This window comes from Octopus bimaculoides, chromosome 4, assembly GCF_046866305.1.
Source record: "Octopus bimaculoides isolate indiv1 chromosome 4, ASM4686630v1, whole genome shotgun sequence".
Classification (NCBI taxonomy): domain Eukaryota; kingdom Metazoa; phylum Mollusca; class Cephalopoda; order Octopoda; family Octopodidae; genus Octopus; species Octopus bimaculoides.
In genome coordinates, this window is record NC_142931.1 from 138,373,560 (window position 1) to 138,390,572 (window position 17,013).

Sequence of the window (17,013 nt, forward strand, 5' to 3'; positions counted from 1 at the left end):
CAAACACCAACCACACAGCAGATGGTTCTTTTCAGTTTCTGTCAACCAAATCCACACATAAGGCTTTAGTCAGCCCAGGGCTATAGCAGAAGACATCTGTTCATGGTGCCACACAGTGGGATTGAGCTTAAAATATTGCGGTTGGGAAATAAACTTTTTTTAATCGCACAGCCATGCTTCCTGCAACAGCAGTATATTACCGGTATTCATATTTTATCAACCCCCATAAAGTTAAAAAGAAAAAAAAAAAATCAAACAACTAAGATTTGAACTCCAGATATAAAAGCACACCGTTAAATAGTAAGTATTTAGTCCAACACTTAACCTGCCATCTACAATCCTAAACAATTAACTCTAACTTTAACATGGGCCACTAACTCTGGAGGAAATAATACTGATTTCAAATTTTGGCACAAGGCCAGCAATTTTGTCAACTCACCACCTTATATGATAACAATGATGATGATGATAATGATGATGGTGATGATGATGACAGCTTCTGCTTTAGGCATAGGGCCCAGTAACTTTGTAGGGAGTGGCGGGGGGGGGGGGGGAACTAGCTGGTATTATCGGACCCAGGACTTCATTGTACTTTAATCTTACCAACCTCAAAGAAATGAAAGGCAAAGTCAACCTCAGCAGGATATGAACTCAGAATGTAAAGTGTTGGCCAACACTCTAATTTATGCACCAATCTACCATCCTTAATAATAATAATAATAATAATAATAATAATAATAATAATAATAATAATAATAATAATAATGATAATAATAATAATAATCTTTTCTACTATAGGCACAAGTCCTGAAATGTTGGGGGAGGGGACTATTTGATTAGATCAACCCCAGTGTTCAACTGATAATTAATTTATCGACTCCGAAAGGATGAAAGGCAAAGCTGACCTTGGCGGAATTTGAACTCAGCGATGGATGAAATGTTGTTAAACATTTTGCCTGGCATGCTATAATGATAATAATAATATATGCTATATAGTTGACGCTGCATACCCCTTTGACCCGTGGATAGACAAGAAGGAAGGCAGAAAGATAGATAGATAAGTACGACCCTCTTAAGTACAAAATATCCCAGCTTTGGAAAATGAAGAAGGTGAAGATAGTGCCAATTATTTTTGGGTCCTTGGGAGTAGTATCAGAAGGCATCAAAGAGAAATATAAAGGAAATTGGAATTGAGTGCCCAGTAGAACTGTTACAAAAAGGTTTGCCTCTTTGGCATGGCTAGATTAATCAGGAAAGTATTAGATAACTGTAAAGAACGGATAGCATGGTACCATAAGCTGCAGGTAGTAAACCCGCTACGCATGCAAGACTCCAGGAGTTCCAACAGAACCTGTGATAAAGAGAAAATGACAATAATAATAATAACAATACCCTTTCTATTATGGGAACAAGGCCTGAAATTTTGGAGGAGGGGGCAGTTGATTCCATCAACGCCAGTACATATTTGGTAATTTTTTTCATCGACCCGGAAAAGATAAAAAGTAAAGTTGACCTCAGCGGGAATTTGAAATCAGAACATAAAGATGGGCGAAATGCCACTGAAGAATTTTGTCCAGTGCACTAAGAATTCCACCAGCTTTTTGTTTTATTATAATAAAAAGAAATCATCGTTTTGATCCTAGGTTTTTGATAACAGATGTAGCAGGGGAGTAGAGAACTTTCCGTGATAACCTTATCTGGCCAGTAGCAGGGTCACGTCCAAAATATTTCACGGCTATTTCCTGACCAACTTCCATTCCGAGTGCACTCGGATGATTCACCTGTAGATAGATCGAAAACAAAATGAAGGTGTAGGTAAAACGGATCTGGATGCAAAAATTTAAAACAAAAACAAAAACAAAAAGAAATATGAAAGTAATAAGATGACAATAAACAGAATAAGAAAGCAATTTTGTACTCAAAAGGCACTATTTGAGAAAGAGACAGAGAGAAAGAGTGTGTGAGATAGATAGATAGATAGATAGATAGATAGATAGATAGATAGATAGATAGATAGATAGATAGATAGAGAGACAGACAGACAGACAGACAGACAGACAGACAGACAGACAGACAGACAGACAGACAGATAGATGGATGGATAGATAGATGGATGGATAGAAAGATGGATAGATACATAGATAAAGAGAGAGGGGGTATGGAAGGGGGAGAGGGGTAGGGGGGAAAGATGTAAATATTTCAAAAAGCTGTATTACTCTTAGCCAAATATTTCCATCTTTGAACATACCTTTTCTCTGTGTGGAAATAACTTGGAACAAAAAGACAAATGAATTATGAATAAATGTATGTACGTACGTACATATATATGTATGCATGTACGTATGTATGCATGCATGTATGGTGATTCTCAAAATAAAATCCTTTAGTTCTCTTTGAACTGAGTCCCAAAATACCAAAGTATTATTTCCTGATAAAATCATTTATATTACTCTTTGATGCAGTTTCAATGAACACTTATCTGTTTAGAAAATATGTGAACAAAAAAAAACAAAACAAGAAAAAGCAACAAAGGAACAATTTTTCTATTGCTCTCTGTCTCTCTCTTCCTTCTTTCATGTATAGATACACATTTTACATAATATATATATATATATATATACACACACATGCACATATACAAATATATAAATATATATATATATATATATATATATATATGATGATGATGATGATGACATATATATATATATATATATATATATATATATATATATATCATGGCACTCCGTCGGTTACGACAATGAGGGTTCCAGTTGATCCGATCAACGGAACAGCCTGCTCATCAAATTAACGTGCAAGTGGCTGAGGACTCCACAGACACGTGTACCCTTAACGTAGTTCTCAGGGTGATTCAGTGTGACACAGTGTGACAAGGCTGGCCCTTTGAAATACAGGTACTACTCATTTTTGCCAGCTGAGTGGACTGGAGAGACATGCTACTCCAGACTGATGATGAGCAAAGACTCAGAAACATGTCTCTGGATGCAGGCTTAGCTGGGTGGAGGTGCTTGTCTCCCCCTTATGTAAACATAAGGACACAGGAAATGTGTCAAGGCCGACAAGAAGCGGTGCAGCTTCCTAGGTCTAACCAACAGTAGTATTATTCCTTTCAGCATACAACTACTTCAATACCATGTTGTTGTTGGCAAGAGACTCATGAGTAAGGAGAACTTGGTGAAGAATCCAATTATTCCTGCTCCACAAACCCAGTCACTTTCACCGAATGTCTTTCCTCAAATGCTTCAAAACATCATAGTAACACCCTTGGCTGATGGTCTGGCCCGGGAGGGGGGGATGAATTCTTGATGCACAATACCACATTTCTGGCAGTGATGCTCATGGCAGGCCTTCCAGATTGTTAATCATCTTCCAAGGATGTTTTTCCATTTATGAAGCACCGGTGCCGCTTGAAACATTGTGTACAACCCATTGCATGCTCAGTGTGTCTGTAGCAGACTTCCCAAGTTTAATGCAAAATTTCAAGTTGGTTCTTTGTTCCTTTCTATGACAAAATCACAGAATACAGCATACTCATGATCACTTGAAATTTTGCGTTAAACTTGGGAAGTCTGCTACAGAGACACTGAGCATGCAATTTTACAAGTTGTGAAGTAAACACAGTGATGTTACTCAGCACACTGCCTCATGAAGGTCACTGCTAGCTCTCACTGTGCACACAACCATGTGCTGCCATCTGTTGGCATGCTACAGAACTAGTCCGGGAACTTTTTGATACCACCTCGTATGCATATATGTATAAATGTATATAAGTGACAGGAGTATGCGTGTGTGTGTACATGTCAAAGAACAGGTATGGCTGTGTGGTTAAGAAGTTTGCTTCCAAACCACATGGTCTCAGGTTCAGTCTCTACCGTATAGCACTATATGCAAGCCACTTCCACTATATCACTGGGCTGACCTAAGCAATATGAGTAGATTTATAAGAAACTGAAAGAAGCCTACTGTATATGTGTGTGTGTGTGTGTGTGTGTGCGCATGCATGCACACATGGGTGTGTTTATGTAAATGTACATGCATGTGCTTACATGTATTTGTGTGTTTCTTTGCATTTATCCTTCTCCAAAAGTTGATGAGCTACAAGTAGCTGCATGTCATTTATCCCTTATCAGCAAATCACCTGTCAGCTTCACACCTTCAAACACACATGGGATGAGAGACCCTTCACATGGAATAAGAGACCCTTCACATGAAGAACCAGGTAAAGGTTTTTCATGTAAGTATACACACAAGCATTTTCAAGTGCTAAACAGAAAAAATCTGTAAATGTAATATGATAAATATTCAGATTTATTTCACTTTATTTTATTTCATTTCATTTCATTCCATTTCACTTCTTCTCTGGGGAAAATCTGAAGTCTTTCTGTACCTGTACATGCATAAAGTTAGGAACTATTTCTTCATGACTGAACACGCTGAGCTGATGCAGTCAAATCACACAAGTAACAGGAAGTATCCCAGTTATTGATTATACAATATATATGTTGATAAAAAATTAAAATATTTTCAACATGATAAATTATATTGAAAACAAAGGAGAAAATGCACTGAAATCTTTTGATAAAATTTTATGTATATGTAATGTTTATGTAATCTACCAGTTTCATTTATTTAAAGATATTCATGATTTCATAATTACTGATGCTTTTATAATTTTCTGATCTCATTGGTTGTTATTGTTGATGATGATGTTATATTTTCAAAAGTATATACAAACACATATACAGGGGAGACAATAAGGACTTTTTATCAACAATCTCAGGAGAAATAATATTTTCTTCAAATAATAATAATAAGGAATATAAATGTAATGAAAATTAATTAATAATGATTTTAGATAAATATAGTCATATTTATTGATTTTTGCATATCTAACTGTGGTCTATATTTTTCAAAGAATGCAGCTTCCCTATATATCTGCTCTTGTTCCCATATTACACTGACACAAAGCAAAAATTTTAAAATTTGGTTGATTATTCCTAGTATATATATTTTCTCTGAGAAATGTTTGTAGCTGGGGAATTTTTGCATAATGTCATGTTATTCCCTACATAATGTCATGTGTTTTCTTAACATCACTCTTGTCTGTCATATATAATTTTCTCCAACTTTTTAACAAGCTATTACATAAGCTTGGTTTCCAGACATACAAGAACACTAATTCATTATTTGAAACATTGTTTTGGTTTTAAATGGAATTCTGAAGAATTGAATAAGTTAAAACAAATCACACAGGACACGCACACTTTTTTTCACTTAGCTCTGTTGTCTTTATATATAAACATATAGCATTGTAAAGTAAATCAATTCAATTTCCCAGATATAGACAAATGGCTTTCAATGAACATATAAATTTTGGGGGCTGGAGTCAAGAAGCAAATTTTAAAATTTCTCTTTCATATCATTGTAGAGATAGAACATTTGAACAACAGCATATGAATAACAAAACCCCATTCATTGCAAAATACAAACCACACAGATATTCTTTTACTTGTTTCAGTCATTTGACTGTGGCCATGCTGGAGCACCACCTTTAGTTGAATAAATCGACCTCAGGACTTATTCTTTGTAAGCTTAGTACTTATTCTATCAATCTCTTTTGCCAGACTGCTAAGTTACAGGGACATAAACACACCAACTTCAGTTGTCAAGCGATACAAATACATACATACATACATACAAATATAAATATATACATATATATACATACAATGAGCTTCTTTCAGTTTCCGTCCACCAAATCCACTCACAAGGCTTTGGTCAGCCTGAGGCTATAGTAGAAGACACTTGCCCAAGGTGCCACGCAGTGGGACTGAACTCGAAACCATGTGATTGGGAAGCAAGCTTCTTACCACACAGCCACTCCTGTGCCTATGTACATTTAATTAAATTTGATTGATATATAATTAACTTCTGTAAATTTTATTTGATTACTTCTAATTATATTATATTTTAATAACTTCTAAGATGGCCGGTTGGCAGAATTGTTAGTATGCTGAGCAAGAGCAACATTTCACCCATCTCTATGTTCTGAGATCAAATTCTGCTAAGGTTGACTTTGCCTTTCACCCTTTCAAGGTCGATAAAATATGTACCAGTTGGGCACTGGGGTCGATGTAATCATCTTACCCCCTCCCCACAAAATACTGGCATTGTGCCAAATTTTGAAACCAATATTTCAATATAATACATAGGCACAGGAGTGGCTGTGTGGTAAGAAGCTTGCTTCCCAACCACATGGTTCCAAATTCAGTCCCACTGCACGGCACCTTGGGCAAGTGTCTTCTACTATAGCTTCGGGCCGACCAAAGCCTTGTGAGTGGATTTGGTAGACAGAAACTGAAAGAAGCCCGTCGTATATATGTATATGTATATATATATGTGTGTGTGTTTGTCCCCCCCAACATCGCTTGACAACTGATGCTGGTGTGCTTACATCCCCGTAACTTAGTGGTTCGGCAAAAGAGACCGATAGAATAAGTACTAGGCTTCCAAAGAATAAGTCCAGGGGTCGATTTGCTCGACTAAAGGTGGTGCTCCAGCATGGCCACAGTCAAATGACTGAAACAAGTAAAAGAGTAACAGAATAAAAGAGAGCTAATTATCATATGTGAAATGAGTTGGTCAGTTGTTTTAAGAGGTCAAAAGTCAAGCAGCCTACACATCATACACACAAACATTCTTTTCTTGGTTTAAGGAACATGAAGAAAATTGTGCTGGGTATAGAAGAGTTACAAGTGGTATTATATAATTAAATATCAAGATTTGAAGCAAAACTACTTCAATGTATGTTACATGGTGCTTCGAAACAGATGTAAAGACATACCTTTCGTTGGTCAAGCTGTGAAACATGAAGAAATGCAGGTTGCATTTTCGGATTAAACTGTAGCATCAAACCGTTTTCCCTGGAAGAAATTTTAAAAGAGGCTGATTAGTTTGGATTGATTGAAGATTTGACACCAAACAAAGATGTCGGAGAGAGAGACAGAGAGAAAGCATGAGAGAATGTATCAGTAGACAACCAACCACTACTGAGGATATATTCTATATCATCATCATCATCATCGTTTAACATCGGCCTTCCATGCTGGCATGGGTGGGACGATTTGACTGGGGACTGGCAAGCCAGATGGCTGCACCAGGCTCCAATCTGATTTGCAAAGTTTCTACGGCTGGATCCCCTTCCTAATGCCAACCAGAGTGTAGTGGGTGCTTTTACGTGCCACCAGCATGAGGGCCAGTCAGGCGGTACATATATATATGTATGTATGTATGGATCAAAACAGTTTGATTAAAATTCATAGGTACGCTTGTGTTTCAAGCATGATGTTAATCATCAGTCATTTTGAGAAACTCAAGAGTACCAACCAATTTGAATCAAACTGTTTTGATCCATACATGTAACTTCCAATAAATTTGTTGAGTGCCCTTCTTTCGTTTGTGCCCTTCTTTCGTTTGTGCCCTTCTTTCCTTTGTCCACTCACTCATATACATATATATGGAATAGAAGCACTGAGCAGTGATGTGTATAAATACTTCGAGCATATTTGAACCTCCAAGAAAAACCATTTACTGTATATTCTCCATAACAAAATATAGTGAATGGCTATCTCATGAGTTTGAATATACCCTAAGCATATTTGAACAGGTAACAAGTATGTACATGTGTGTGTGTGTATTTGTGTGCACATGCGTAGCTTAGTTGTTAGAGTGCTGTGTGAAATTATGATTTTTGATTACTGGGCCAGGCAATGCATGGCTTTGTTGAACAAAACATTTCATTTCATGTTGCTCCGATCCACTCAGCTGGCAAAAATGAGAAACCTTGCAGAGGACCGGTGCCCCATCAATGGGAGGGGGAATATATACACCAAAGAATCCAGGAAACCAACCTTAAAAGCCTACAGCACAAAAAGGACCTTTGATCCTTTTGAAACACATATACATAGATGTGTGTGTGTGTGTGTGTGTGTGTGTGTGTGTATGCATAAATGTATGTGTGTGTGTGTATATATATATATATATATATATGTGTGTGTGTGTGTAGCAAATAATTCATGAGAAAAATGATTCATGAAAGTAATTTGCAAAGATATCATTGACTCTGTTATTATCTAGTGTAACAATTTAAAAAGGATAATAACAGAATCAATAATATAAGCGATTGGAGGCCCCCAAACAAGCATTAAATAGCTGACGGATTAGAATTAATCAAAGGATTAACTGATGCTGGTGTGCTTACATCCCCATAACTTAGTGGTTCGGCAAAAGAGACCAATAGAATAAGTACTAGGCTTCCAAAGAATATATTTGATTATATATTTATTTGTGACATGTACAGTATATCAGATATTCAAGAACACAGGCAGGCACACATATCATTAGCATTAGTACAAAAATGTAATGAAATTGAAACTTTATACAAAATTTTCCCCACATTAAAGGATCCTATTTAGCCATGTTGTTTAATCTAAAGACAGTAACAGATTGGGAAAGAAAAAGAGTGAAATTTTTTCCAAGTCAAATTTGAATTTATTCTTTTTTTCTTTATTGAATTTCAGTTTCATTCAAGAAAAAAAATTCATTTTCTTTCAATGCATTTAAAAAAAAAAAAATTCTTCTTTTCTTTTTTTTTTACACATTTTAGTATTATTTATCTAAAATATCAAAAAAGATTGAAGAAAAAAAAAAAGAAGGAAGGAAAAACATGAAGCAGGATGAGGTACAAAATAGCATCTCTGTCTTAGAAGATTTCACTTTGGTAGTTAGTTTTCCCCAAAATAGGAAGAAAAAAGCCTCCCCTCCTCACACACACAAAGAACAAACATGAAACAAGAAAAGAAACAGAAAGCAAATAAAAAACATCAGTCAAAGACACCCACAAGGAATAATAATAATAATAATAATAATAATAATAATAATAATAATAATAATAATAATGGTAATAATCATAGTGAAGGCAATATCAAATAATGAGAAGAATTATGAACATTTATTCCTGGCTATTCAGTTTTGTGCAGATATTATTCCACCATTATTATAGATACATTTTTAGACAAACTGAGATTGACAGACTTTCTGATTTCCATTTTGTGTTATATCTTAGAAATTTACCAACAATTTCTTTTCAATTTTCGGTTCAATTATCTTTGATCGACTGTATTATATTTACTAGAGTGAGTTCCTCAGTCAACATGAGAAAATTAGAGAAAGTATTCAAAACAAATGACAATTACTTTCGTGGAAGATGACAAAAACTTGAGAAAAATCACTTACCGAACTTCGACGATCTTCACATTGTATATAGCACCAAATTCTAACTCTGGAATTCTCTGTGAAAATAAAAGTTAACAGTAATGTAAGAATAGATTTTGGATGATTAAATCTGCCAAATAATGTTTCTTTCTATAGTATGATGTTTTATATAATTTTCTTTCTGTTTCTGCATTTTTTTCAACAAGGCTAAAATAGAATGGGTTGAATGAGTGTGCAAATTTAAACATCTTCTGCAAGTTCTTTCATTCACTTATTCTTTCCCATAAACTGAGTGTATGTTTTGAGTCGCTTCAGCTGCAGAGTTCCCTTTTTTGTACTCATAAAGCATTATGTGCCTCAAATGCTCTTTGGATACTTCCATGTTAGAAATGATTTTAATCAAAGAAACTTTAATTCTATTATTCTGTAAAATAAAATTTAATTAGTTTACATGTACACAAACGCACAAAAATAATTTCTAATTCCATTAGACATTCTGAAATACTATTAAATTTCATTCAATTTTAAAAAAGGTAAAATCGGACAGAACTTATGGGATGACCTGATATATATGCATGTGTGTATACATATACACACACACATATATATATATATATATAGATGTTGTATATATATGTATATATATATGTATACATAGACATATACCCACACATATATATGGATTTTGTATATATATGTATGTATACATACATACATACACACACACATACATATATATATATATATATATATATATATATATATATATATATATATATATAGAGAGAGAGAGAGAGAGAGAGAGAGAGAGAGAGAGAGAGATACATAAAACATATTTTCTGTTTTACATGCACATATCTCTTAAATTAATATTGTCCCTGAATGAACACATACATGTCAAAAAAAAAGATCACACAACAATGGTGTTTGTGTATATGTACAAATACAGATTCTCAATGATACCAAATCTATTATATATTACATATGCCTGGCAAATATGTGTTTTTGACATGTAAAATGTTTATTCACAAGACTCTACTTTATCCTCGCTACTAGAGATGGAGAACGTGATTCTGTGAAAAAAAAATATTTGTCTCTATGTAATTGTAAGTATGTATGTTAATATCTAGCTACCTACCTTTTTACCTTCTCAACCACTCAACTATACCTGCACATAAACTTATATATATTATATGTAGTTAATTATATATATATATACTCTCAGCTCAGTAGTTAGAGCATTGGGCTCACAACCATGAAGTAGAGAGTTCAATTCCGGACTGGGCTGTGTGTTGTGTTCTTGAGCAAGACACTTTATTTCATGTTGCTCCAGTTAACTCATCTGTAGAAATGAGTCACAGCATTATTATATATATATATATATATATATATATATATATATATATATATTTAAATCTATTATTTCTGTGTTTCACTAGAATTATTATATGTTTACAGGAGCTTGACAGTCATCTCCAACTAGCAAGTCATGCTACTCCAGACCGATGACGAGCAGACTTAGAAACTAGTCTCTGGATGCAGGCTTAGCTGGCTGGGGGTGCTTGTCTCCCCCTTGAAAACATAAGGACACAGGAAATGTGTCAAGGCCGATAGGAAGCGGTGCAGTTTCCTAGGGTTAAATACCAGTAGTATTATTACCTTCATGGGACTGTCACATTAAGTTGACAGCATACAACTTCTTTATATATATATATATATATATATATATATATATATATATATGTATATAGGTGCAGGAGTGGCTGTGTGGTAAGTAGCTTACTTATGAACCACATAGTTCCGGGTTCAGTCCCACTGCATGGCACCTTGGGCAAGTGTCTTCTACTATAGCCTCGGGCCAACCAAAGCCTTGTGAGTGGATTTGGTAGAAGGAAACTGAAAGAAGGTCGTCGCATATATATATATGTGTGTGTGTGTGTGTGTGTGTGTGTGTGTGTGTGTGTGTTTGTCCCCCCAACTTCGCTTGACAACCGATGCTGGTGTGTTTACATCCCCGTAGCTTAGTGGTTCAGCCAAAGAGACCGATAGAATAAGTACTAGGCTTACAAAGAATAAGTCCTGGGGTCGATTTGAGTAAAGGCAGTGCTCCAGCATGGCCACAGTCAAATGACTGAAACAAGTAAAAGAGGAAAAGAATACATAAACAGTAACCCCTCACCATATTACGGTTTACCTATCTTGGTTTATTATTTAAGCTTACATCGATTCCTCCATGGTGTTGTTTTGCATTTATGATGAAATAAATATATACAAATTACAAAAATAATTTTAAAAAATATACAGTACAGTGCAGTTTCTACTTTGCGGATTTTCACCTATTACAGGTTTGGAACGTCACACCTGTGATCATTGAGGGATTACTGTATATGCACACAAACACACACATAAACACTCTCACACAGTTAATTAGCAAAACTTGACTAATGAATAATACTCAGCTATAATCAATGTGATATTGAAAGACTAGAGAAGACTCTACCGACTCAACAAGTAGGAATCAAACCAGCTACCCCTTTCTTTAGGAGACAACAGTATTACTAGTTCTGCACAGATAAGCATACATCAACACGAGTCAAAACATGACATAAGGATTTATATACCTCATGTGTCAATGGTGTATTCATTTGTTAGATGGGAACACAGCAGTGAATAATAAAGATATTTCTAAACATGGTTATTGAGAATGCGTATGTGCGTATGTGACTGGAGGTGGGTGTTGGCAAAAAGGACTATGTGCATGAAGATGTGGCACAGAGGATCTGCTTTGTCAGTGGTGCATTCAATGAAGCTTCATGTGCACCATCTTTATGACTGCAATAAAAGATGATAAATCATTTGTGTGTGTGTGTGTGTGTGTGTGTGTGCGCGCGTGTGTGTGTGTGTCTGTGTATGTGTGTGTGCAAAAGCAGATGAATTTGTTAAACATTCTGCACATAATATATTATACATACACAAACATATATATGGATACATATATATGTAGATATAAACATACAAATATATATACATACACATATTTCTACATACACCTATACACACACATGACAGATATACAGAGAGGTACAAAGATTTTTAGAAGTATAATTACATGTAAATAATATACAGACACAGGCATACTATAAAGCATATACATACAGAATAGCAATACTAATATATATATATAAACACACAACACACACATATATATATATATACATACACTCACATATATATACATACACACACACATATATATATATATGCATACACACACACACATATGTGTATATACATACATATACCTATATATATATGTGTGTATGTATATGTATATAGATATATACACACACATGTATATATATATACATACACACATGTGTGTGTGTATATATATATATATATAATACACACATATATATATATATATACATACATATATATGTACACACGCACACACACACACACTCACACGCATAAATATGCATAACATAAATATAAATATATATAGTCCTCTGAAGTGACACACTTTTATGCACAGAAGTACAGATATTCGCCAGCAACAAGCTCTAGAAGTGAATAATGTATCGGTGAATGATCTCTATAAAATAAATATAAATAACACAAACTAGCTGCGAAAAGTACATAAATCAAAAAGATATCTATATACGTGTGTGTGTGTGTGTGTGCAGATGTATGTATGGGCACGTGCGCATGCATATACGCATTCATAAATATGAAATCGATGCACTAAGTACTATGCAATCATGTGCAAAAAAAGAAATGCAATGCAATTCGAATAGTACCGATTCTGTCAATGCCAGAAGATCAACTGGAAACAGCACACAGTTCAATATACAATGGATTAATTATGACATGTGTGTGTGTGTGTGTGTGTGTCTATATGGAATAACACATATAATGTGTATATATGTATATGTGGGTTAGTGATGTATATGTGTACACATTTACATGTACTTACAAAGGCACACACCAATCAGACAATAAATACACAAGGTGTTCAGCTATGTGTGTGTGTGTGTGTAAAATATTTGAGATGTGGTTTATTGATGGAAACATATAACTAATGTTGAGAACTTCAGGTGTTCGGTTGTCAATATGTTAGTGTCTGGGCAGAATCATAATCAAGAGACTTCAGAGACACAGACTTCTTTTTTTAAACAACAAATAGCAGCTCTCATTTGTTGTACAATCTCTGAAGATTTGATGATGCATTCATCTTATAAGGTTTTCCGTTTTTTAAGAGGTAGTATTGTTAATGAAATACATGTCAGAAGTATAGGATAAAAACAAAAATTTATGTGTGTGTGTATGTGTGAGGAAGGGGAGATAGAGAGAGGGAGACAAAAATTGAAAAGATTAGGGGTCCCTGAATGGAAAGACTATGACAGCCTTGCTGCAAGGCACAGAGGCCATAATAGCGACAATAGAAAAAGACAGAGAGGGAAGACAACATGGTTGTGGGCCAGTGGCTGGAGCATGCTTGGTAGTGACTGAATACCAATAAGTTGACTGGCCTTTCTCTAGATGTGATCCAGGACTTGTGTGTGTGTGAGACATGTCTAATGCTTCAGAGACCTGGCATCTGGAATGCAATCCAACTGCATCAGCTTTGCCCACAAATTTTAAATGGTAATCCTTCACAGAAAATATAGAATTTTGAAAGGTATATCCAGTGTCAGTAATTTCTGATTATACTTATATTTTCTGTTTCCTTAAATAAGTAAAAATACCACCTCAAGGCCTAGGGCTTATAGGACTGGTCATCCAGATTTCATGATGCATAAGTGACCAAAATCACAACATTCTCCCTGGATAGGACACCTGTCAGTCACAGGGTTACTCATTTACAGGTAAGTGGACTGGAGCAATGTGAAATGAAGTGCTATGCTCAAGATCACAATGGACCGTCTGGTCCAGGAACGGAAACCACAATCTTGTGATCATGAGAACAACATCCTACCACTAGGCTACAAGTTTTGATACATACAATAACTTAAAAATATTTCATTTTAAAAACACCAAGCTTTACTGTCCAGACAGCAACCTATATTCAAACTTCTTGTGTGTGATCATCGCTGTAGAACTCACGCTCCTCACCACTCACCTCTCTAACTGGAATTTCAGCAACAAAGACTTCCAGTTACTTTGGCTCAAAACCACAGTTTCTCATTAGTTTACATTCATCTGCTGTTTTATGTCAATCTCAAAACCCTTTCAATCACCAGCAGTTATCCAAACCACCTATTGTTTTAATTGAAAACATCTATTTCAGTTGAATTCATCTCTCCCTCTTTCTCTCCTTCCATTTTTCCCATCAATTTCAGAGACTTCAGTCAAACAAATATTTTCGACTTTTACACTTTCCATACAGTGGTTCTGTTAGTATGGCAACTGAATTATTTATAACTCTTGTAAGTGCAGCCTGGCTCTCCATCAGAAATAATAATGAGCGTTCCAGTTGATCTGGAAAATGGAACAGTGCTCTCATGAAATTAACGTGCAAGTGGCTGAGCACTCCACAAACATGCGTACCCTTGACGTAGTTCTCAGGGAGATTGACCTCGACACAGAATTGTGACAAGGCCGGCCCTTTGAATTAAAGGTACAATTCAATTTTGCCAGGTGAATGAACAGGAGCAATGAAAAATAAAAGGTCTTGATTAAGGGCAAAATGCACTGCCAGCAATTGAACTCATGGCCTAACAATTGCTAGATGGATACCCTGGATACTAAGTCACAGCACAGCACTAGTTATTACCCTCACTTAATAAGATCTCTGATCAACATACCAACTGGCAAAATGTTCTCCATTATTTTCTCATTTATAAACCCAAACCATTATCCAACCATATCATTTCTGATCCTATTTGATTGTCTCTACTTTCTCGCAGATCATCACACAACAGATTCACACTATTTCTGTGAACAGAAAACCCTGTAACCATCAACATCAGTGCATTATTTACATTCGAGAGATATTTGTCCTCATCTTGTTTGTTGCTAACACAATGTTTCAGCTGATATACCCTCCAGTCAGTTTGTCTATAGCCTTAGACCAACCCATACCTTGTTTTTTCTTTTTTCTTTTTAAAATTTGCTCATTGCAAGGTCCTTAGACCACTGGAAACGTAGGAGCTACTAGTATAAAATGGACACTGGACAGAAGTCAATAGGTGACGATGTACATTAGACTTAGAAAACTGGAAGAGGACATACTGAAGAGGAAAACAAGACTGTGGAAGGGAATTCCAAAGTTCAGAGGTGTGAGGGAAGAAACTGGTACCATAAAGTGCTTGAGGACACTTAGGTGGTTGCACAGTATACTGATGAGAACTGGATGCAAGTCTAGTTGATCGCTGATAAGTTCTTGAAGGAGGAACCAGAGTAGAGGGCTCAGCTGAACAATGTCCATGAAAATACTTATAGAAAAGAGACAAGGAAGACACACGATGACGATGAGAGAGTGAATCCAATTTAGAAGATTCAGAAGACTTGTGACTGAAATTGGGGAGGCAGAATCTGCAAAGCCCATTGGATGGATAATATTTGTTCGTACCTGTTCACCTTCTACTCAACGTATGACCTGTGCAACTAATAACAGACAACAAAATAAGGCACAGGAGTGGCTGTGTGGCAAGTAGCTTGCTTACCAAGCACATAAATCTGGGTTCAGTCCCACTGTGTAGCACCTTGGACAAGTATCTTCTACTATAGCCTTGGGCTGACCAAAGCCTTGTGAGTGGATTTGGTAGTTGGAAACTGAAAGAAGGAAGTAGAAAAGACAGCTAAGAGTCATGTACGGGGATGAAAAATTGTTGATGGCCTATGCTCCATTGGGAATGAAGGTCTTATGTAATAATGAAGCTACTTTTTAAATTTGTCACTCATTTTCTCTTCAAATTACCAACACTGGGAGAAGAGAAAGGCCATTGTGGTTTGATCATTCGTAACATCTCTTTCATCAGAAATAGAGAAGGGTTTGCTTAGTAGGCTAGCAACCTCTCCTGACAAAAAGGAGGAAAAGACATTAACATGTTAAACTGAAATTGTCCAAGGAAAGCCACCTCTTCCCACCATGTGGTACAGCCTGGAACAGAAATAAAGTGAAAGAGAAAAATCTTAATTCAACTGTAGCCTGTAGGCCTCTCAGAAATAACCAGTTAATTACCAGCTCAACCCAAAACCAACCCAACATATGCACACACACATACGTACACCACTCCATCTTCTTGTTCTTCCCAACTATACAGCTCTGTACCGAACACTTTCCCAATCGTACTTCCACACAACTGCACGCCTCTGTTTATTCCCTCCCTCACCAACATTTTTTTTAAAAATCATTTTTCTTATTCATTTATTTATTATATTTTTTATTCTCTTGCAGGCATTGATCTGGAGAAGTTCAAACAGAATATCAATTGCATCACTCTCACCAGTCTGCTGGGAAGAGACACAAAGGTCAGAAGCATTGCTTCCCTACACTGATCCTTTGACTGTGACTAATAAAGAAAACCAGCATGTGTGTGTGTGTGTTTGTGTGTGTACTGTAATTCTCCAATATCTATTATTACCTTATGTAGAGTTTATCATTAATATTTCTATTCATCATGAGTACTTCTTCAATTTAATCTTGTGAGACTTTTGTCTAAAGTGATGAAACCAGCATTCTCTATTCTGTTTCTTATAACTTTTCATTTA

At 35.7% G+C, this 17,013-nt stretch overlaps 1 protein-coding gene across 1 annotated transcript in view; it reads right to left on the minus strand.

The window, feature by feature from the left end:
* Nucleotides 1-1,472: 1,472 nt before the first annotated feature.
* Nucleotides 1,473-17,013, minus strand: part of LOC106868227 (polyribonucleotide nucleotidyltransferase 1, mitochondrial) — a 400,992-nt gene continuing 385,451 nt past the window's right edge. Inside the window, exons 24-26 of the mRNA XM_089351556.1 lie at nucleotides 9,316-9,371; nucleotides 6,866-6,944; nucleotides 1,473-1,781 (exon numbers count right to left, since the gene is read on the minus strand). Coding sequence (XP_089207682.1) covers nucleotides 1,626-1,781; nucleotides 6,866-6,944; nucleotides 9,316-9,371 — 291 coding nt within the window. The 3' untranslated portion in view covers nucleotides 1,473-1,625. The remainder of the gene's footprint in view (nucleotides 1,782-6,865; nucleotides 6,945-9,315; nucleotides 9,372-17,013) is intronic.